The sequence below is a fragment of the Alosa sapidissima genome, chromosome 8, assembly GCF_018492685.1.
Source record: "Alosa sapidissima isolate fAloSap1 chromosome 8, fAloSap1.pri, whole genome shotgun sequence".
In the NCBI taxonomy this organism is placed as follows: domain Eukaryota; kingdom Metazoa; phylum Chordata; class Actinopteri; order Clupeiformes; family Clupeidae; genus Alosa; species Alosa sapidissima.
Window position 1 is genome coordinate 30,714,553 of NC_055964.1, and position 22,674 is coordinate 30,737,226.

Below are 22,674 nucleotides of genomic sequence, written 5' to 3' on the forward strand. Positions count from 1 at the left end.
TCTCTCTCAATCCTTTTCACCTTTTGTACTACGTCTTTCTTTCTCTCTCTCTCCCTCCCTCCATCTCTCACCCCACCCCTCCTTTCTTCTTTCCTTTCCTCACTCTCTCTCTCTCTCTCTCTCTCTCTCTCTCTCTCTCTCTCTCTCGCTCTCTCCCCCTTCCTTTCTTCCCTTCTTCCTTCACCCCTTCTTCCCTTCCTCATCTCTTTTTCCTTCCTTCTCTCTCTTTCCCTCCATCCATCTCTCACCCCACCCCTCCTTTCTTCCTTCCCTCCCTCTCTCTCTCTCTCTCTCCCTCCTTATCCCCCCCCCCCCTCCTCCACTAGGATATGGGAGTCTCTGTGTCTGGAGCTGGTTCCTGAGCTGTGTTCGCTGCTCATCGGCGATGTCACTCATCACGAGGAAGCGGTGCGGTCAGCGGGGGCGGAGGCTTTGTCCACCGCCGTCAGTGAATACTGCGACCAGTCACCCACCGTTCTCGCTCAGCTCACTGAGCTCTACCACCAGAAACTATACGTAAGGGCACAGAACAAACACACACACACACACACACACACACACACACACACACACACACACACACACACACATATATATATATATATATATATATATATATATATATATATATATATATACACACATATACACAACCGCTCACTGAGCTCTACCAGCAGAAACTATACGTAAGGGCACAGAACAAACACGCACACACACATATATATATATATATATATATATATATACACACATATACACAACCGCTCACTGAGCTCTACCAGCAGAAACTATATGCAAGCACAGATACACAACACACACACACACTCAGCGGCTCAGTGAGACTTTTTTTTTTGAGGATTTTTTGAGGATTTGTTCTTACTGAGGTTGTACTAACTGTGGGAGTGTGTGTGTGTGTTTCAGAGACCCCCTCCTGTTCTGGATGCATTAGGACGTGTCATCTCTGAAGCACCACCTGACCAGTGGGAAGCCAGGTAACGCCGACTTCATACACTCATGTGTCCTTTGCTGGACCGCTTTGTTTGTGTGTGTGTGTGTTTAACGTGTCAGTGTTGGTGTGTGTGTTCAAGTGCGGTATAGCCCTGGCGCTGAATAAGCTGGCCCAGTGTGTGAGTGTGTGTGTAACGTGTCTATATGTGTGTGTGTGTGTGTGTTCAGGTGCGGAATAGCCCTGGCGCTGAATAAGATGGCCCAGTATCTGGACGAGTCCCAGGTCACTCCTCTGTTCCTGTTCTTCGTGCCCGACGCTCTGAACGACAGACACCCAGAGGTCCGCCGCTGCATGCTGGACGCTGCGCTATCTGCCCTCAACACACACGGCAAGGTATGACAGACACACAGACAGACACACAGACAGACACACAGACAGACACACAGACAGACACACAGACAGACACACAGACAGACACACAGACAGACAGACACACAGAACGGTCTGGCCTCAATACACATGGCAAGGTATCACACACACACACACACACACACACACACACACACACACAATTATTATTGGTTGCCTTTCAGTGTTGCCCGTTCATGTGTGGTTCATGTATGTGGTGTCAGCAAAGGCAAACAGCAACTCTACAGGTGGCACTCAGAGAGGGTCTCCCCATACACTCCCTGAAGCCCACTTGATGTACACACACACACACACACACACACACACACACACACACACACACACACAGACTCTCTCTCTCCAAGCTACCACACTGGGAAGAGCTAACAGAGGATGGATGTGATGGTGGCCAATAAGGGGTTCCAACAGATGAATATTCCTCTGAGCCGCTGATTTGGAAGGAAAACACCATGGAGGCTTAACAGACTGTGCGCCACTCTTGGATTATTAATCCAGATTGACACATATTTTGAAGTGTTGCCTTTCTGTCTCTCGTACAGAATTAAAGAGCATTATTGATGTGTGTGTGTGTGTGTGTGTGTGTGTGTGTGTGTGGTTTCCAGGACAATGTGAACTCACTGCTGCCCGTGTTTGAGGAGTTCCTGAAGGACGCGCCCCAGGATGCGAGCTACGACTCTGTGCGCCAGAGTGTGGTCATCCTCATGGGCTCGCTGGCCAAACATTTGGACAAGAGTGACCCCAAAGTCAAGCCCATCGTCGCCAAACTCATCACCGCACTCTCCACACCCTCACAACAGGTATGGCATGAGGCCATCTCTCTCGCTCCGTCTCTCTCTCTCTGTCTCTCTCTCCTCTTTTTCTCTCTCTCTCTCTCTACTCCCTCTCTCCCCATCTTCCCATCTTCCCCCCCTCTCTCTCTCTCTCCCTCCCTCCCTCCCTCCCTATAACTTGCTCTCCCTTTCTCTCTCTCTTTCACCATATTTTTTATGTTCACTCTCTTGTCTCTCTCTCACTGCTCCTCTGTTGAGGTGTCATGACGAAGACGCAGGGGCCATGGCGCGCAAGCCGCTGTTGACCTTTAACCCCTTTGTTACCTTGTTGACCCCTCTAGGTGCAAGAGTCGGTGGCTAGCTGCTTGCCGCCCCTGGTGCCGGCCATCAAGGAGGACGCAGGGGGCATGGTGCGCAAGCTGCTGCAGCTCCTGCTGGAGAGCGACAAGTACGCCGAGCGCAAAGGCGCCGCCTACGGACTGGCCGGCCTGGTCAAGGGCCTGGGCATCCTGTCGCTCAAGCAGCAGGACATCATGACCACCCTGACCGACGCCATCCAGGACAAGAAGAACTTCCGACGCAGAGAAGGTCAGATGCTCAGCAGACCGCGGCAGCGTCATACCTGCCAGTACTGATGATGTTCTCTCTCTCTCTCTCACACACACACACACACACACACACACTCTCAGTCAACAGTCTATATGGAAATAAATTAGTGTTTGTGATAGTAATGTGTGTGTGTTTGTGTGTGTGTGTCTTTTGGCCAGGTGCTCTGTTTGCGTTTGAGATGCTGTGTAACATGCTGGGGAAGCTGTGTGTGTCTCTGTGTGTGTGTTGCCCAGGTGCTCTGTTTGCATTTGAGATGCTGTGTAACATGCTGGGGAAGCTGTGTGTGTGTGATATATATGTGTGTGTGTGTGTGTGTGTGTGTGATAGTAATGTGTGTGTGTGTGATGGTAATGTGTGTGTGTGTTTTGCCCAGGTGCTCTATTTGCGTTTGAGATGCTGTGTAACATGCTGGGGAAGCTGTTTGAGCCCTACGTGGTGCACGTGCTGCCTCACCTCCTGCTCTGCTTCGGGGACGGGAACCAGTACGTCAGAGAGGTAACTACGCTCCTCCCTCCCAGCCCCAACACACACACACACACACACACACACACACACCCCCACCCACACACACACACAGTGTTGTTTTTGGTCTTTCTTTCTGCTCTCCTATGCTCCCAGTCCCCCATTAACTCCTCTTCTCCTCTCTCTCTCTCTCTCTCTCTCTCTCTCTCTCTCTCTCTCTCTCTCTCTCTCTCTCTCTCTCTCTCTCTCTCTCTCTCTCTCTCTCTCTCTCTCTCTCTCTGTCTGTCCAGGCTGCAGATGACTGTGCCAAGGCGGTCATGAGGAACCTCAGTGCCCACGGGGTGAAGCTGGTGCTGCCATCTCTGCTCGTGCGTTGGAGGAGGAGTCCTGGAGGACCAAAGCAGGTCAGAGGTCAAACTGTGATGTTTTCCATTGTGACATCACCAGGTGCAACTTCTGCATTGTTTTCACTCTCATAAGCACAAATGTTTCCACAACTACAATCTTTTGACTGGAAACGTGTGTTCTCAATTTTCTTTTTTGTTGTTTGACTCCTTGCTGTCTTTCTGTCCGGTTTGTGCTACCTTTTGTCTCTATTGCTCTCTCCGTCTTTTTCTCTCTCTCTCTCCCCCCCCCCCCCCTATTTCAAAGCAGTGTTGCTCAAGCAATGCTATTGCAGTAAAAAAATTATATTGGTAATAGCTAATCCAGTAACATTAATAGCAATAATGATTATATTATATTGATAATAGCTAATTCAGTAACACTAATAGCAATAATGATTTCTAATAGGGCAATTCCATGGAAAATTACGTTTTTTGTAACATCCATAACGCCAATAAAATGTGATGGTATGGTATGATATGAATGATTACATGAAATTTGAGCATTTGCTATTTTTGGCTGAAGAATGTACATGAGAAAAAATGCACAAAAAATGAATGTTACCATTCACATCATACAAATGCCAAGGCATGTCACTGGCGTTATGGATGTGACAAAAGGTCCATTTTCCGTGGAATTGCCCAATAGCTAATTCAGTAACACTAATAGCTATAATGATATTGATGATGGCTAATTCAGTAACACTAATAGCAATAATGATATTGATGATGGCTAATTCAGTAACACTAATAGCTATAATGATATTGATGATGGCTAATTCAGTAACACTAATAGCAATAATGATTTCTAATAGCTAATTCAGTAACATTGATAGCTATAATGATATTGATGATGGCTAATTCTGTAACATTAATAGCAATCATGATTTCTGTCTTCCACTCTCTGACCTCTGACCCCAGGGTCTGTGGAGCTGCTGGGTGCGATGGCCTTCTGTGCCCCTAAGCAGCTGTCGTCGTGTCTGCCCAGCATCGTGCCCAAGCTCACGGAGGTGCTGACCGACTCGCACGTCAAGGTCCAGAAGGCTGGACAGCAGGCCCTGAGACTGATCGGCTCCGTCATCCGCAATCCCGAGATCCAGGGTGAGAAGAACGGAACACACACATATACACGCACACACACTCACACTCCCACACACTCCAACTCACACGCACGCACACACACACACACCCACACACTCCCACTCACACACACACACCCAGACATTTGCTGTACATATGGGGCCTAATGCTTTAATCCCTACCCCTACCCCTCTCTGAATCGGATAGCATCTATCTGTATAGACTCCTATATTAACCATAGACAGTAAAAGATATGGACAGAGTCATCACGTAGACGTCAGAAGAGACGTATAAGAGGCAAATTTCAACCGTTTCCTGTTGGTCGACGAGGTTTTCTGCGCAGGCTCAGGGGACGTAGATGTAACGTAGGCATATGTAGTCTGACTCGTGTAACTCCTGTGATGGCTGCACCGAGAACTTCGCTGAAATATTGTGGTCTGATGCTCCAGATATCCTGAATCTCCCTCCATCTTAAATGTGGTCATTAATCTTTGCCATTAGCTAATTGCATTAGTTCAAATTGGAATTTTGTTTGAAAATCGATTAATTGTGCTGCCCTAATCCAGATGTCCTGAATCCCCTCCAACTTGTATATGGTCACTAATCGTATCGCTTGTGAATGTGTGAGGCGACTGATGTTATCAGGTCCAGATGTCCTAAATCTCTCCCTCTGGAATGTGAAACCCTACCCCTTTTGAATCTATTAGCATTTATCTACATAGATATAGATATGGACTGTGATTATTACCAAATCCTGAATCCCTTCCATCTTTATTGTGGTCACTAATCATAGCCCTTGACCCCTCCTTTACGCCCTCAGTGATCACGCCGATAAATATAAACATAAACATAGAGGAGGGGGGGTGACGTGATGTTTTCATGTGTATGAATCTGATAGCATATACCTGTATGGACTGATATTATCACATCCTGAATCCCCTCCTTCTTGATTGTGGTCAATAATCGTATCGCTTGTACCTGACGGTGTGAGGCGACTGATGTTATCAGATCCAGGTCCATTTATCTACATAGATATGATATAGATATAGATATGGACTGTGATATTACCAAATCCTGAATCCCCTCCATCTTGATTGTGGTCACTAATCGTACCCCTCGACCCCCCTACGCCCTCAGCGATCACGCCGATCCTGCTGGACGCGCTGACGGACCCCTCCCACAGGACGCACCACTGCCTGCAGACGCTGCTGGAGACCAAGTTCGTCCACTTCATCGACGCGCCCTCCCTGGCCCTCATCATGCCCATCGTGCAACGCGCCTTCCAGGACCGCTCCACCGACACGCGCAAGATGGCCGCCCAGATCATCGGCAACATGTACTCCCTCACCGACCAGAAGGTGAGAGAGGAGGGGGAGGGGGAGGATGGAAATATAATGTGAAATAGAAATAGAAATGTTAAAATAGAAATGTAAAATATGAATGTAAAATGTAAATACAAATGTAAAATATAAATATAAACGTGGGGGGGGGGGGGGGGGGGGGTAGGTGGAAATATAATAACGGGATGTTTTTATGTGTATGGTTTAATGCAACACCAAAGAGTTTTTTGTACCTTAAAATATAGTGGTTCATCAACTCGTAACAGGGTGAACAGCACTTTCCTCTATTCGCTTTGCGGCCCTCTATCGGCTATAACCGCACTATGCAAGTTTGCCAGATCGGGTAGCAGATCTGTAGTTCGATGGAATGAGACAAAAGAAACTACAAAATTGACATGATTGTGATGTCACAATACACCATACTTTCAAAAAATCATGCAACATACTCTACCTTGTCTGTGGACACACAGTTATTTGCAAAGCTAATGCTGGATAAACAAATAGTGTGCGTGCGACAAAGCCAGCTAAAAGTTCTTTGGTGTTGCTTTAATGTGGCATAGTCTTGTAGTCCCCTAAAGCATAGTGTAGTGTACTGCGGCATGTATATGTACTGTGGAGACCCAAGTCAAGTGTACCATAAACATATGTTGTGACGTTATGATTAATATATTAATATAAAGATAAAGATTAAAAAAAGAGAAAAACGAGTGAAACTGATATCTTGAGTGTAAGAAATCAAAAGTGTTTCTTGTTCCTAGAATGTGTTAGGAGTATGAATTGTATTAATCTGTCTCTCTCTTTGTGGTCAGGACCTGTCTCCATACCTGCCTAGTGTCATCCCTGGACTCAAAACCTCTCTACTGGACCCAGTCCCCGAGGTGGGTGTGTGTGTGTGAGAGATGGAGAAAGAGAATTCACTCTTTCAGATCCAACTCTTCAATGCACTGTTAGATATGTGTTTATTAACACTTAGGGAGATAATCTGTTGATTTATAAGTCAAAGCACATGTGCCTTTTCCATACAATGCCATTCAGTACAACTGTATTGTCACTTTTTACTGAAATTCACTAGAACTTGCCTCTTGCATTCAAAGATCTAATTTTAGAGATAAGTGTGAGTGAACCTGCGTCATGTAAAGGTGTTATGGACATCATGGTGTTGAGATGACTGATGACTCATATGTAGCTATGTAGCCGGTGGTGGAGTGTGTAGAGTGATACTCATATGTAGTGAGTGGTGAAGTGTGTAGAGATAAAAGATGTACTCATATGTAGCGGGTGGTGGAGTGTGTAGAGATAAAATATACTCATATGTAGCGGGTGGTGGAGTGTGTAGAGATAAAAGATACTCATATGTAGCGGGTGGTGGAGTGTGTAGAGATAAAATATACTCATATGTAGCAGGTGGTGGAGTGTGTAGAGATAAAAGATACTCATATGTAGCGGGTGGTGGAGTGTGTAGAGATAAAAGATGTACTCATATGTAGCGGGTGGTGGAGTGTGTAGAGATAAAAGATACTCATATGTAGCGGGGTGGTGGAGTGTGTAGAGATAAAAGATATACTCATATGTAGCCTGTGGTGGAGTGTGTAGAGATAAAAGATGTACTCATATGTAGCGGGTGGTGAAGTGTGTAGAGATAAAAGATACTCATATGTAGCCTGTGGTGGAGTGTGTAGAGATAAAAGATGTACTCATATGTAGCCTGTGGTGGAGTGTGTAGAGATAAAAGATGTACTCATATGTAGCCTGTGGTGGAGTGTGTAGAGATAAAAGATGTACTCATATGTAGCCTGTGGTGGAGTGTGTAGAGATAAAAGATGTACTCATATGTAGCCTGTGGTGGAGTGTGTAGAGATAAAAGATGTACTCATATGTAGCGGGTGGTGAAGTGTGTAGAGATAAGATATACTCATATGTAGCGGGTGGTGAAGTGTGTAGAGATAAAAGATGTACTCATATGTAGCGGGTGGTGAAGTGTGTAGAGATAAAAGATGTACTCATATGTAGCGGGTGGTGGAGTGTGTAGAGATAAAAGATGTACTCATATGTAGCCTGTGGTGGAGTGTGTAGAGATAAGATATACTCATATGTAGCGGGTGGTGGAGTGTGTAGAGATAAAAGATACACTCATATGTAGCCGGTAGGGGTGGGCGATATGGACAAAAAATAATATCTCAATATTTTTTGTGATTTTGACGATAACGATAATTAGTCGATATCCTTTAAAAACATTTTTGTAAAAGTCTGAGTTACTTTACAGCTCATTATTTATGAATAGCATCAATACAATAATAACCAATAACCTAACCTGTGACTTTTTAACCAAATCAACCAATGCATTGTCACTCTGAGACATTTCCAATTTTGCCCCCACTTGTGTGTGTGGCAATGACATGGTCTAGCCAGCTACATTAGAGAAGATGAATAGGCCTAACAGTTTCCCAAGAGAGTTTTCAAAAACCTTTATCCTACTTAGGATTCACTGTAAAACTAAGCAGACCAACAGAGTACATCTCAGTTATTTCCTTCAATGTTTTGTTTAAGAGAAATCATGTAGGCTTGCATTCCAAGTTACAGAATAAAAACTAATGCGTTAGCTTATGGCTAATGTATATGAGAAATTCCATAGAGATGCTAACGGTTAGCATAATCGATACACGTAGATATTTAGAGCGAACTTTAGTCCATTTACAAAAGGGTTCTTCGTTTACAACTGACTACTAAAATACTCAAAGGCTAATGTTTTCTCTCCATATAATACCATGTAGGAAAATATGTGACTGTCTCATCAATGCTCCCAAGTAGGCCTACGTCTCGGTCGCTACACAAAATAAACATTAGGCCTGCATGTGACAAGGTGGACCCACTAGCGATCATGTGACACTTGCTCTGCTGCAAACGAGGGGCTTCTCTCGCATACACCTCCTTTATTTAGTGAATGTATGGGGTTTTAATGCGTGATTTTGAGTGTTTTTTCCCCCATAAGTAATTTAAATACTCGATAATGTCAATTTGCACACCGTTAAAACAACAATCACGATATTATCGCAGATGATATATATCGCCCACCCCTAGTAGCCGGTGGTGGAGTGTGTAGAGATAAAAGATACTCATGTAGCGAGTGGTGAAGTGTATAGAGATAAAAGATGTACTCATATGTAGCCTGTGGTGGAGTGTGTAGAGATAAGATATACTCATATGTAGCGAGTGGTGAAGTGTGTAGAGATAAAATATGTACTCATATGTAGCGGGTGGTGGAGTGTGTAGAGATAAAAGATACTCATATGTAGCGGGTGGTGGAGTGTGTAGAGATAAAAGATACTCATATGTAGCGGGTGGTGGAGTGTGTAGAGATAAAAGATACACTCATATGTAGCGAGTGGTGAAGTGTGTGTCCGGCGCTGACGTGCGGCGGTGGTGTGGTGTGTGTGTGTGGTCCGCAGGTGCGCACGGTGTCTGCGAAGGCGCTGGGCGCCATGGTGAAGGGGATGGGCGAGTCCTGCTTCGACGACCTGCTGCCCTGGCTCATGGAGACGCTCGCGTCCGAGCAGAGCTCAGTGGACCGCTCCGGAGCTGCACAGGGTGAGAGACACACACACACACACACACACACACACACAGAGACAAATTAACACATGCACAACACACAGGGTATGACACCACTCTCAAGTCTCTCAGGGTGAGAATGGCATACACACATGCACACATACACACATGCACACCAGGGATGGAAATGAGCCCCCCGCCAAATGCGGGTAGTTCTGTGCGCTGGCGGGTGAATTTGGTCAACTTACCAGCCACTGTGGCGGGTAGAGCTACTAACATACCACAAATTGTCAGATCCGGTCTAATAATAAGAAAGTGTCTGTAGGGATCATGTAGCCTAACGTTACCGGCCTATAAGGGTAAATCGCGCTGATTTGAAGTTCTACAACTCGTAGTGAGCCGCCACCGCAGCATAGCCTATAGGCACTGGTGCAGCGCTTCACTTTCACTTCACTACCATTAAGAAACTGTCACTATGCTTTCATGTGCCACTGCTAGATTATTTCAGGATGACTGCATAGACATAAATCTAGTGAGATCTGTGGATCTGCGTTATATCTTCGCAGGCTAATATTCTCACCTAAATAGTTCTCTTTTGAATTGGCCCGTATAGCTATTTTAATCCGGCCCGCGACACGCTGCTATTTAGACCTGAGGCAGACAGACGGACATCTCCACACCCATTTGTCGTGGTGGAATATCTCACAAACTTTTCATTCAAGAAATTACAAACCGTATATCAGAATAAACAGCAGAACTTACCGAACACAAAGGTGTAAAGCATTCCCTTATACAAGTTATAGCCGTTCCAGAGTAATCCGGTTTTGAAATTGAAGCAAATGTCTACACGGTCTCCAACTTTGGGCTTTTGTCATGCACGATAAGGCCAAATACAAAATAAATGTTAACAATATCGCCTAGATAACTGTACAGCCAGAGTTTTTTCAATGTAGTTTCACAAAATGCTAAGCATGCATATTACGTTTCTTAAAGCTGAGCTGTGGTTAAATTGTTCAGTGCATGATTTCATAACGGGCCAAATAGAAAATAAATGCTAAATGTTAAATATAGCCTTGATACCTGTAAATATTTAAATCAGATGATGTACACTATAGTTAGATCAAGTTGGAGGGTTGGATTATAGGATGCTCCAGAACTCACAGAAACGGAGTCTTAAAGGAGCCACACCACTTTTATGACAAGACACTATATAATATGAATGTGGTTCTATTGACCTTTAGTTTTGTTGCTACTGTGCTTGGAGGACAGCTGGTAGGTTTAGGGCAAAACTCAGCACATTTTAGTCGTATTGCAATAATGCTGATTACCGTGATCATTTTGGGTAGCCTACTATAATCATGATATCACATTTTCATGCCATTTCTCTAGTGGCTGGTAAAAAAGTTGAGTGGCTGGTAGATTTTGGAATCCACCAGCCACAGTGGCAGGTAGAAAAAATATGTCATTTCCATCCTTGATGCACACATACACACATTGCACAGGGTATACCCCATTTCCAAAGATCTATGGCTCTGTGACTCTGTGAGTACACACTTTGGCCAGTAGAGGGCAGCAGATGAGAGCAGAAAGTATGATGTGATTTCTCCAGCTCTGGGCCCATGCATCTCCCGTAGCTTATCTATTCTTCAGTAATCTTTGTCTGCTCGCTCTCTTTCTTTATGCCTCTTTCTTTCCTTTCTTTGTTTGTTTGTTTCTTTTTTTTTCTCTCTATCTCTGTGGATGAGCTTCCATATTACAGAAGTACATTACGTAATAATGTAACTATTACAATAATACTTAACATTCATTTACTGGCTGCTCGGTCTTTGAGTGGGATGATTATCTGTTCAATTATTATAATAATTCTTTATGCATTAGTTGTCATTATGGTTACATAATTCATTTATAACATTCATTTTGCTGTTATATTATCTCTCCCCTCTCTTTGTCTTTCTCTCTCTCTCTCTCTCTTCTCTCCTCTCTCTTTATCTCTTCTCCCCATCTCTTCTCTCTCTCTATCTCTTCTCTCTCTCATTCTCTCTATCTCCCCCCCTCTCTATATATATATCTCTTTTCTCTCTCTCTCTCTCTCTCTCTCTCTCTCTCTCTCTCTCTCTCTCTCTCTCCCTCTCTCTCTCTTCTCCCTCTCCCTCCTCAGGTCTTGCGGAGGTCATTGCTGGCCTGGGGGTAGAGAAGCTGGATAAGTTGATGCCAGACGTGGTCCAGACGGCCAGTAAAGTGGACATTGCGTCTCACGTGCGCGACGGCTACATCATGATGTTCATCTACCTGCCGCTCACCTTCGGGGACAAGTTCACGCCCTACGTGGGTCCCATCATCCCCTGCATCCTCAAGGTAAACTCATCCTCACACCTTCCTCTTATCATCATCCTTACACCATCATCATCATCACACCTCCCTCATCATCATCATCATCATCATCATCACACCTCCCTAATCATCATCACACCTCCCTAATCATCATCACACCTCCCTCATCATCACACCTCCCTATCATCATCATCATCATCATCATCATCACACCTCCCTCATCCATCATCATCACACCTCCCTAATCATCATCACACCTCCCTAATCATCACCACACCTCCCTAATCATCATCACACCTCCCTAATCATCACCACACCTCCCTCATCCATCATCATCACACCTCCCTAATCATCACACCTCCCTAATCATCATCACACCTCCCTAATCATCATCACAACTCCCTCATCCATCATCATCACACCTCCCTAATCATCATCACACCTCCCTAATCATCATCACACCTCCCTCATCATCACACCTCCCTATCATCATCATCATCATCACACCTCCCTCATCATCCTCACACCTCCCTCATCCATCATCGTCACACCTCCCTCATCATCCTCACACCTCCCTCACACCTCCCTCATCCATCATCCTCACACCTCCCTCACACCTCCCTCATCCATCATCCTCACACCTCCCTCACACCTCCCTCATCCATCATCCTCACACCTCCCTCACACCTCCCTCATCCATCATCCTCACACCTCCCTCATCCATCATCCTCACACCTCCCTCATCATCCTCACACCTCCCTCATCATCCTCATCACACCTTCCTCAATCATCATCTTCACACCTCCCCCTCATCCTCACACCTCCCCCTCATCCTCACACCTTCATCATCCTCTCACATCATCATCATCCTCACACCTTCCTCTCTTCATCATCCTCTCTCTCTCCTCTCATTCCCCGTGTGTTAAAGGTCCACCTTCACACCTCTCCGCATATCTCGCTTCGTCTTTGAGGCCTGTGTGTGTGTGTGTGTGTGTGTGTGTGTGCGTGTGTGTGTGCGCGCCTCCCTCCTCCCTTCTCCTCTCCTCTGTGACCTCTCCTCCTCCCTGTGTGGATGTGAGTGCAGCAGATCAAGCTGTAGAGTGGGGAGGGGAGCACATGTTGCTGTATCTGCTGTTGATGGATACCCCCTCATCTCCTCCTTCCGTGCTTGTTTTTGAAGAGTTTTTCCTCCCCCTCTCCTCTCCTCTCCTTTCCCCTCCTTTCTTCTCCTCTCTCCTCCCCTCTCCTCTCCTCTCCTCTCCTCTCCTCTCCTTTCCCCTCCTTTCTTCTCCTCTCTCCTCTCCTCCCCTCTCCTCTCCTCTCCTCTCCTCTCCTCTTCTCCTCTCTCCTGTGAGTACTCCCTAAACATCCTAAACAGTCCAGCATGGCAGAGCAGAAGAGTCCATCTCAGCTCAGCTCAGCACATCTCAGCTCAGCTCAGCTCAGCACATCTCAGCTCAGCACAGCTCAGCTCAGCTCAGCTCAGATTTTCCCTCTCATTCCCCTCAGCTCCTGCTGCTCATCTTACTTTCACTCTCTCACTGTCTATGTTTCCCTCTCTCTCTCCCTCTCTATCTCTCCCTCCCCCTCTCTCTCTTTCCCTCTCCATCTCTCTCTTTCTCTCTCTCTCTCTCTCTCAATAAAGGAACCTTAAAAGTCAAAGCCTCTCTCTATCTCTCCCTCCCTCTTTCCCCTCTAGGCAGATTGCAGTGAGGTGGAGAAAGACACTAGGTGCTTCGGTATCAGTGTTATAGCTCGGTTCTGGCAAATTGACTTTTAACACTCCCTAAAGTGCTTAATTTCTGCTGAACATGAGCGCGCACACACACACACACACACACACACACACACACACACACACACACACACTACACACACACACACAGAGCGAGGAAACACTGTGTTTAGCTGTCATCATTGATTCCACATTTTTGTTCTCTGCCCTTGCTCTGACTCTTGTCTTTTCATCTCTCTCTCTCTCTCTCTCTCTCTCTCTCTCTCTCTCTCTCTCTCTCTCTCCCCCTTTCCCTTGTGATCTCGCTCTTTATCTGATGTCATCACTCATTACATTCCCCTCAGCCCTGTTTCATCTCCGATTCTCTCCCTCCTTTTCTAAAAGTCTTTTACTTCTCTTTCATCATTCCCTGCATGTCGATCCTTTTATCTCTTCTGTATCCGTCCCTCCATCTATCTCTGCATCCCCCTCTTTCTCCCCCTCTTTCTCCCCCTCTCTCTCCCCCCTCTCTCCCCCTCTCTCTCCTCCTCTTTCTCCCCCTCTTTCTCCCCCTCTTTCTCCCCCTCTCTCTCCCCTCTCTCTCCCCTCTCTCTCCCCCTCTCTCTCCCCCCTCTCTCTCCTCCTCTTTCTCCCCCTCTCTCTTAATTCAATTCAATTTAATTCAATCAACTCTATTGGCATGACTGAAGACGCAATATTCCAAAGCATTACTATGAATATAAGAACATAACTCTATAAACGTGCTCTGATGAAAGCCGAAACGTTGGCATGTTTGTTCTTGACTTGGCCGAATTAAAAGGTGAAATAGAGATGAGTCCAGTTTTCTGAAGACTGTGTGTGTGTGCTACCTCATTACCCCTGGGTAGCTAGTATTATATGGAATAGTAGCAATAATTTAAATAAAACAAGAAAAATGAATTTCTCTCTCTCTGTGGCGGCTGCAGGCTCTTGCCGATGAGAATGAGTACGTGCGGGACACGGCGCTGCGGGCTGGCCAGCGCATCATCAGCATGTACGCCGAGGACGCCATCGCCCTGCTGCTGCCTGAGCTGGAGCAGGGGCTCTTCGATGACCTCTGGAGGATCAGGTGGGGTACTGCGTTAGACACACACATGCACAAATGCAGACACTCACACACATACTCTCTCTCTCTCTCTCTCTGTCTCGCTCTCTCTCTCTTTCTTTCTCTCTCTCTTTCTCTCTCTCTGTCTCGCTCTCTCTGTCTCGCTCTCTCTCTCTTTCTTTCTCTCTCTCTTTATCTCTCTCTCTCTCTGTCTCGCTCTCTCTCTGTCTCGCTCTCTCTCTGTCTCGCTCTCTCTCTCTTTCTTTCTCTCTCTCTTTCTCTCTGTCTCGCTCTCTCTTTCTTTCTCTCTCTCTGTCTCGCTCTCTCTCTCTTTCTTTCTCTCTCTCTTTCTCTCTCTCTCTCTCTCATATACACACACTCTCTCTCTCTCTCTCTCTCTCTCTCTCATACACACACACACACACACACACACACACACACACACACACACACACACACACACACGCAAAACTACTTCTGAAGTCCTCACATATCCCAGTACTGTCTGTACAAAGCTGAGGAGAGTTAATCATTCATCAGTACAGAGCTCTAATAAAACCGCATGTGTGTGTGTGTGTGTTTGTACCACAGGTTCAGCTCAGTGCAGTTGCTAGGAGACCTGCTGTTCCACATCTCCGGTGTGACGGGTAAGATGACCACAGAGACGGCATCCGAGGATGACAACTTTGGTACTGCGCAGTCCAACAAGGTAAACACACACACACACACACACATTGCCCTGCCCAGCCCAGTCCAACAAGGTACAGAGATCTGTCTAAATGGCTAAATGACCAAATCCATCTTCCTAATGCTGCGTAGTGTGCTGTGAAATGCCAAATTATACATTGAAGCTTTACTGCTGAGATGCATTCCCATGTTTTAGATATCAGATGTCACAACAGTTGTCACAGAACAGCAATGTAGTTGGGTGTAGTATGTAGTATGGTGTGACTTTCTTCCTGAGGGTTACACAACTTACACACACACACACACACACACACACACACACACACCTCTGTAAACTCTTTGTCTCACCCCTCTCCCTTTCTGTGTGTGTCCAGGCGATCATCGGTGCGCTGGGTCCGGAAAGGCGTAACCGGGTGTTGTCGGGGCTGTACATGGGGCGCTCGGACACCCAGCTGGTGGTGCGACAGGCCTCGCTCCACGTGTGGAAGATCGTTGTGTCCAACACACCCCGCACGCTCCGGGAGATCCTGCCCACACTCTTCAGTCTGCTGCTAGGGTTCCTAGCGTCCACCTGCCCGGACAAGAGAACGGTACACACACACACACCACTCACACGAGCACTCACACACACACACACACTCTTCAGTCTACTGCTAGGGTTCCTAGCGTCCATCTGCCCTGACAAGAGAACGGTACACACACACACTACACACTCTTCAGTCTACTGCTACGGTTCCTAGCGTCCACCTGCCCTAACAAGAGAACGGTACACACACACACACACACACTACACACACGACCACTCTCACACACACACACACTCTCTCACACACACACACAAGCACACACACACACACACACACTACACACTCTTCAGTCTGCTGCTAGGGTTCCTAGCGTCCACCTGCCCTGACAAGACAACGGTACACACACACACACACACACACACACACACACACACACACACACGCTCTTCAGTCTACTGCTGGGGTTCCAGGCGTCCACCTGCCCTGACAAGAGAACCGTACACACACACACACACACACACACACACACACACACACACACACACGCTCTTCAGTCTACTGCTGGGGTTCCAGGCGTCCACCTGCCCTGACAAGAGAACCGTACACACACACACACACACACACACACACACACACACACAGACACAGCCACCACACTTTATTAGCGATTCTGCCTGAACTCCTTTTGGCCTTGTGTTGGCGGTGTCTCATCACTACCTCTAGTGTCATGGTGCTGAGTGTCTGCTCTGGGCTTCCGTAGATTGCAGCGCGTACCCTGGGGGATCTGGTGAGGAAGCTGGGAGAGAAGATCCTTCCGGAAATCATCCCCATCCTGGAGGAGGGTCTCCGCTCGGACAAGAGCGACGAGAGACAGGGCGTGTGCATCGGCCTCAGCGAGATCATGAAGTCCACCAGCAAGGACGCTGTGAGTGTCCACACACACACACACACACACACATACACATAAATAAATACACCTGAGCCTAGAACCAGGTTTAACACTACATGTCAACTTGTAAAAAAATCATACAAATGATAACAAATTTCTGCACATGTTGGGAGTAGTAGTCATGGATATGGAAACCTTGAAGACGAATATGTCACTAAAGATCTGAATGATGGCATGACCTGGAAGTTGCTCTATTTTCATGTGAATATGCGGCTCATTTCAATGTTCTTAATGTGCGTGTGTGTCTCTGTGTGTGTTTTTCTGTCTGTGTGTCTCCGTCTGTGTGTGTGTGTGTGTGTGTGTACGTGTCTCTGTGTGTGTGCACGTCTCTGTGTGTGTGTGTGTGTGTGTGTGTTCAGGTGCTGGTGTTCTCGGAGTCCCTGGTGCCCACAGTGCGTAAGGCCCTGTGTGACCCTCTGGAGGAGGTGCGGGAGGCCGCCGCCCAGACCTTCGAGCAGCTCCACGCCACCATCGGCCACCAGGCGCTCGACGACATCCTGCCCGCCCTGCTCAAGCAGCTGGTCAGTCGCAGCACACGACCCTGTCTCACCTGCACCCAACACCTGTGCTTATTCACCTGCACCCAACACCTGTGCTTACTCACCTCTACTCAACACCTGTGCTTATTCACCTGCACCCAACTGAACCCAACACCTGTGCTTATTCACCTGCACCCAACTGAACCCAACACCTGTGCTTATTCACCTGCACCCAACTGAACCCAACACCTGTGCTTATTCACCTGCACCCAACACCTGTGCTTACTCACCTCTACTCAACACCTGTGCTTATTCACCTGCACCCAACTGAACCCAACACCTGTGCTTATTCACCTGCACCCAACTGAACCCAACACCTGTGCTTATTCACCTGCACCCAACTGAACCCAACACCTGTGCTTATTCACCTGCACCCAACACCTGTGCTTACTCACCTCTACTCAACACCTGTGCTTATTCACCTGCACCCAACTGAACCCAACACCTGTGCTTATTCACCTGCACCCAACACCTGTGCTTACTCACCTCTACTCAACACCTGTGCTTATTCACCTGCACCCAACTGAACCCAACACCTGTGCTTATTCACCTGCACCCAACTGAACCCAACACCTGTGCTTATTCACCTGCACCCAACACCTGTGCTTACTCACCTCTACTCAACACCTGTGCTTATTCACCTGCACCCAACTGAACCCAACACCTGTGCTTATTCACCTGCACCCAACTGAACCCAACACCTGTGCTTATTCACCTGCACCCAACTGAACCCAACACCTGTGCTTATTCACCTGCACCCAACTGAACCCAACACCTGTGCTTATTCACCTGCACTCTCAGACCTTTACATCTTACACTGGTCCAGTGCTCTTACTTTTTTCCAGTGCTCCTGGCGCATTGGCCACTCAGTGACCCCCTAACCACTCTACTGATGTAGTGTTATATCTGAGCATCTCACACCTGTGCTGTCATACCTGTCCTCTCACCTGTTCGCTGGTTCACCCGTGTTAAAACCCGTCCACCTCGACCTATCTGGACCGGAACCTGTGCCCCTCTCACCTGTGCGGTCATGCCCGTCCTCTCACCTGTGCTGTCATACCTGTCCTCTCATCTGTACCCTTGAGCCTGCTGTGCTGCCGTTAGTCCTACCTGAGAGTACTGATGTTGTGTCCATGTGTGGTCTGCGCAGGACGACGAGGAGACGGCTGAGTTTGCTCTGGATGGCCTGAGGCAGGTGATGGCGGTCAAGAGTCGCTCAGTGCTTCCCTACCTGGTGCCCAAGGTAAGATACAGCCTCCCCACCTTCCTCCCACACACAGTCTACCTGGAGTGCTGAGCATCACCTCTTCTTCATGTATGTGTGTCTTGTATGAGTGTGTGTGTGTGTTGTATGAGAGGGCTGTGTTTCTCTCTCTGTGTGTGTGTGTGTGAGGGCTGCTTTTCTGTGTGTGTGTGAGAGGGCTGCGTTTCTGTGTGTCTGTGTTGTATGACAGGGCTGCGTTTCTGTGTGTGTGTTGTATGAGGGGGCTGCGTTTCTGTGTGTGTGTACGTGTTTGTGTTGTATGAGAGGGCTGCGTTTCTGTGTGTGTGTGTGTACTGACTCTCCTCCTCTCCCCACCCAGCTGACGGCTCCCCCAGTGAACACGCGTGTGCTGGCCTTCCTGTCGGCCGTGGCTGGAGATGCTCTCACACGCCACCTAGGGGTCATCCTGCCCGCACTGCTCTCCTCGCTCAAAGACAAGCTGGGCACCGACGAGGCTCCGCAGGTAACACACACACATTCTCACACACACACATACACACACACTCACACACACACACTCATCTCTCTTGAATTAAGCTCTTTCTCATCCTCCCTCTCTCCCTCCCTCTGTCTCTCTATCTCTCTCCCCTCACTCCCTCTCTCTCCCTCCCTCTCTCCCTCTATCTCTCTATCTCTCTCTCTCCCTCCCTCTCTCTCTCTCTATCTCTCTCTCCTCTCTCTCTCTCTCCCTCTCCATCCCTCTCTCCTCCTGTAGGAGTTGTCTAGCTGCCAGACGGTGATTCTGTCTGTGGAGGACGAGGTCGGCCAGCGCATCGTCATCGACGACCTGCTGGAGGCGACGCGCAGCCCAGACCCCGGTCTCCGCCAGGCGGCGGTCACCCTGCTCAACGGCTACTTCGCCCGCACGCGCCTCGACCACAGCGCACACACACGCAACCTCCTGTCCGGCCTCATCCACCTGCTCAACGACACCAACCCCGAGGTGCTCAGCCAGAGCTGGGACGCCATCAATGCCATCACCAAGGTGAGGACACACACACACACACGCACACACACACAGACATAGACACACACATCAACCCTATCACTGAGGTGAGGACACACACTCACTCACACACACACACACACACACACAGACATACACACCAACACCAGCACTCAGATTAGAGTTAATACACACTTTCACAATTGTGTTGATGGCATACCAGTGCTACTTCTGTGAGATCCACAAACACATATACACATATACACACACACCCACCCCCTACATACACACACTACCCTATCGATTATGAAGTTGAGAGGTGAGAAGCACACACAGTAAGTTATGAGCGAAGCCTCACCCGTAGCCCTAATCCTAACGCTAAACTTTTCTCCTGTGTTGCCATAGAAACTGGACGCGTGCACCCAGCTGACCCTGATAGATGACCTTCACAGAGACATTCGCTCAGTGTCCGCAGAGGTCAAAGGTGAACATCTGCCCGGATTCTGCTTGCCGAAGAAGGTAAGCGTACCACACACTCAATCACACCCACACACTAAACCACACACTGAAGACACTTCTACAGTATGTACTCAGCTGATAATACACTGTACTCTAACTCGGTCCCATTCCAAGTGTTTTAAACACAGTACAAGCCCCAAACACACTCTCTCTCTTTCTCCCTCTCTCTAATGACTTTTTCACCCAGTGTCTCTATCTCCTCGTGTGTGTGTGTGTGTGCGTGTGTGTGTGTGTGTGTGCTCATGTGTGTGTGTGTGTGTGTGCGTGTGTGGGCGTGTGTGTGCGCGTGTGTGTGACAGGGCGTGACGTGTATCCTGCCGGTGCTGAGGGAGGGCGTGCTGAACGGCAGTCCGGAGATGAAGGAGGAGGCGGCCCGAGCGCTGGGCGGCGTCATCAAACTGACCTCCCCCGAGGCGCTGCGCCCCTCCGTCGTCAACATCACCGGACCCCTCATCCGTATCCTAGGAGACCGCTTCGCAGCGTCCGTCAAGACTGCCCTCCTGGAAACGCTCACACTCCTGCTCGGCAAGGTGTGTGTGTGTGTGTGTGTTCGCGTGTCAGTATAGCCTACTTCCATGTCCTGTATTAGTGGTGTACAGTGGCGTATAGCAGGATTGTAGCGGTCTCCATTACGCTACGTTCTCTTTACTGCATTTAAGGGTGTGTGGGATTCTGGGTAAGAGACAGGCATTTATGAACTGTGTGTGTTTATATTTGTGTGTTGATTGTTTGTTTGTTTATTGTATGTATGTATTTATTTTTTGTGAATGTGTTTTTTATGTGTGTTTATTGATTAATGTGTGTGTGTGTGTTCCCCTGGTCAGGTGGGCATTGCCCTGAAGCCCTTCTTGCCCCAGCTGCAGACCATCTTCCTGAAGGCGCTGCAGGACTCCAGCAGGGCGGTGAGGCTCAGGGCGGCCGAAGCGCTCGGCAAGCTTGTGTCCATCCACAGCAAAGTAGACCCCCTGTTTACAGAGCAGCTCAACGCTATACGCAACGCAGAGGACTCAGGAGTCAGGTGTGTGTGTGTGTGTCTGTGTGTGTGTGTGTGTGTGTGTGTGTGTGTGTGTGTATGTGTAAATACTCTTCTGTCTTATTCAACTATTCCTCTTCATTTCAATGCTGTTTCAGAGTCCCACTTTAGCTTACACATAGCCACCCACACACACAGCCACTCTCTCTCTCTCTCTCTCTCTTACTCTCTCTCTCTCTCTCTCTCTCTCTCTCTCTCTTACTCTCCCCTCCGCCCCCCACCAAGGTCCAGTGTCTGCGGTCACTGATGCATATCTGTTCAAATGTGTGTGTGTGTGAGATAGAACATGTGTGTGAGTGAGATCTGTGAGAGTCACAGATAAGCTCCAAACATTGTAGACATTTTGTTTCTGTGAAGCGATCGACTGATAGTGTGTGCCTGTGAGCCTAGGTGTTGTATGCAATCTTGCATGCATCTGTGTGTGTGTGTGTATCTGAGTAAAACCCATTGAGTCATACACACACACACACTAGGGCTGTCACTTTACGTTCGAAAATCGATTGCACAATCGATTGGACCAACCAACACAAGTTTCGAAAACTAAAATAGGGAATCGATTTTAACATGTACACTATTAATTTTAAACGAATTAAACAAATGAAAAAGATAGATGTAACAAAACTCACAAACAAGCAGAAAAATAACAAAGAATTCCGAAGTGCAGTAATCATTGCGAAAGCTAAAAATAAAATTCCCATCAATTTCACGCACCGGAAACAGCTGTTTCAATCGGCTGCTGTGCTGCTGGTGTTTTGCCAAAAAATTGAGGAAAACGCGATCAACCTGTGCGACATGAGAGATACGAGTGATAGGCCCTAATAACTTGGAGTTCGATATGGAAGCACTTCGGGGTTTGGAGAAGGACAAAGCGGTATGCAAACTGTGAGTTCTACGTAGGCAACATTTGTTTGACATTTCTAATTGTAAACGCAGCCACGTTGAAGCCTGCAGTAATGTTTTTCACCGATGTTATGGCAGTCCACTCTGCTTATTGTTTTTCGAGAACGTTGCACTCCTGTTTGTCATTGTGCACGAAACTTCACGCCATTGTGCGTCTTCAAGCGCCCCCTTTACGTTTGTCCTAATGCCTGTTAGTTGTTCGTGGATTGGCCTATATTTGGCGTGAAAATTGAAACGTCTTTAGACATGAAAAATCGATTTTACAATCGATTCAATGAACAATTATGTCTCAAGAATCGAACAGGATTTTTTCACAAAAGTGACAGCCCTAACACACACACACACACACACACACACACACACACACACACACTCACACACTCACACACACTCACACTCATTTTTGTTCCGTAGGGAGACCATGCTCCAGGCCTTGCGGTTTGTGATCCGGGGTGCGGGCTCCAAGGTGGACCCCGCCATTCGCAAGAGCATCATCTCAACGCTGCTCGGCATGCTGGGACACGACGAGGTGAGAAGGGGGCGGGGCTGTGTGGCGCTGGAGGTGGAGCCTGCTGATTGAGAGTTCCACTGGAGAGTTCTGACCTGAGGA

The 22,674-nt window shown here is 47.6% G+C and overlaps 2 protein-coding genes across 3 annotated transcripts in view; one reads left to right on the forward strand and one right to left on the reverse strand.

Annotated features, from left to right (window-relative positions):
* The window catches only part of LOC121714956 (tripartite motif-containing protein 16-like), a 964,796-nt gene that overhangs the window by 580,890 nt on the left and 361,232 nt on the right, over positions 1-22,674 (reverse strand). The window lies entirely within an intron of this gene.
* The window catches only part of gcn1 (GCN1 activator of EIF2AK4), a 53,912-nt gene that overhangs the window by 26,463 nt on the left and 4,775 nt on the right, over positions 1-22,674 (forward strand). The window contains 25 exon segments of the mRNA XM_042100145.1: positions 327-516; positions 922-992; positions 1,177-1,342; positions 1,981-2,175; positions 2,490-2,736; positions 3,131-3,252; positions 3,510-3,585; positions 3,588-3,623; positions 4,524-4,703; positions 5,820-6,040; positions 6,832-6,900; positions 9,469-9,607; positions 11,730-11,926; positions 14,582-14,724; positions 15,292-15,409; positions 15,762-15,977; positions 16,675-16,839; positions 17,223-17,384; positions 18,553-18,645; positions 18,986-19,129; positions 19,382-19,651; positions 20,018-20,131; positions 20,431-20,661; positions 20,956-21,149; positions 22,479-22,593. Coding sequence (XP_041956079.1) covers positions 327-516; positions 922-992; positions 1,177-1,342; positions 1,981-2,175; positions 2,490-2,736; positions 3,131-3,252; positions 3,510-3,585; positions 3,588-3,623; positions 4,524-4,703; positions 5,820-6,040; positions 6,832-6,900; positions 9,469-9,607; positions 11,730-11,926; positions 14,582-14,724; positions 15,292-15,409; positions 15,762-15,977; positions 16,675-16,839; positions 17,223-17,384; positions 18,553-18,645; positions 18,986-19,129; positions 19,382-19,651; positions 20,018-20,131; positions 20,431-20,661; positions 20,956-21,149; positions 22,479-22,593 — 3,874 coding nt within the window.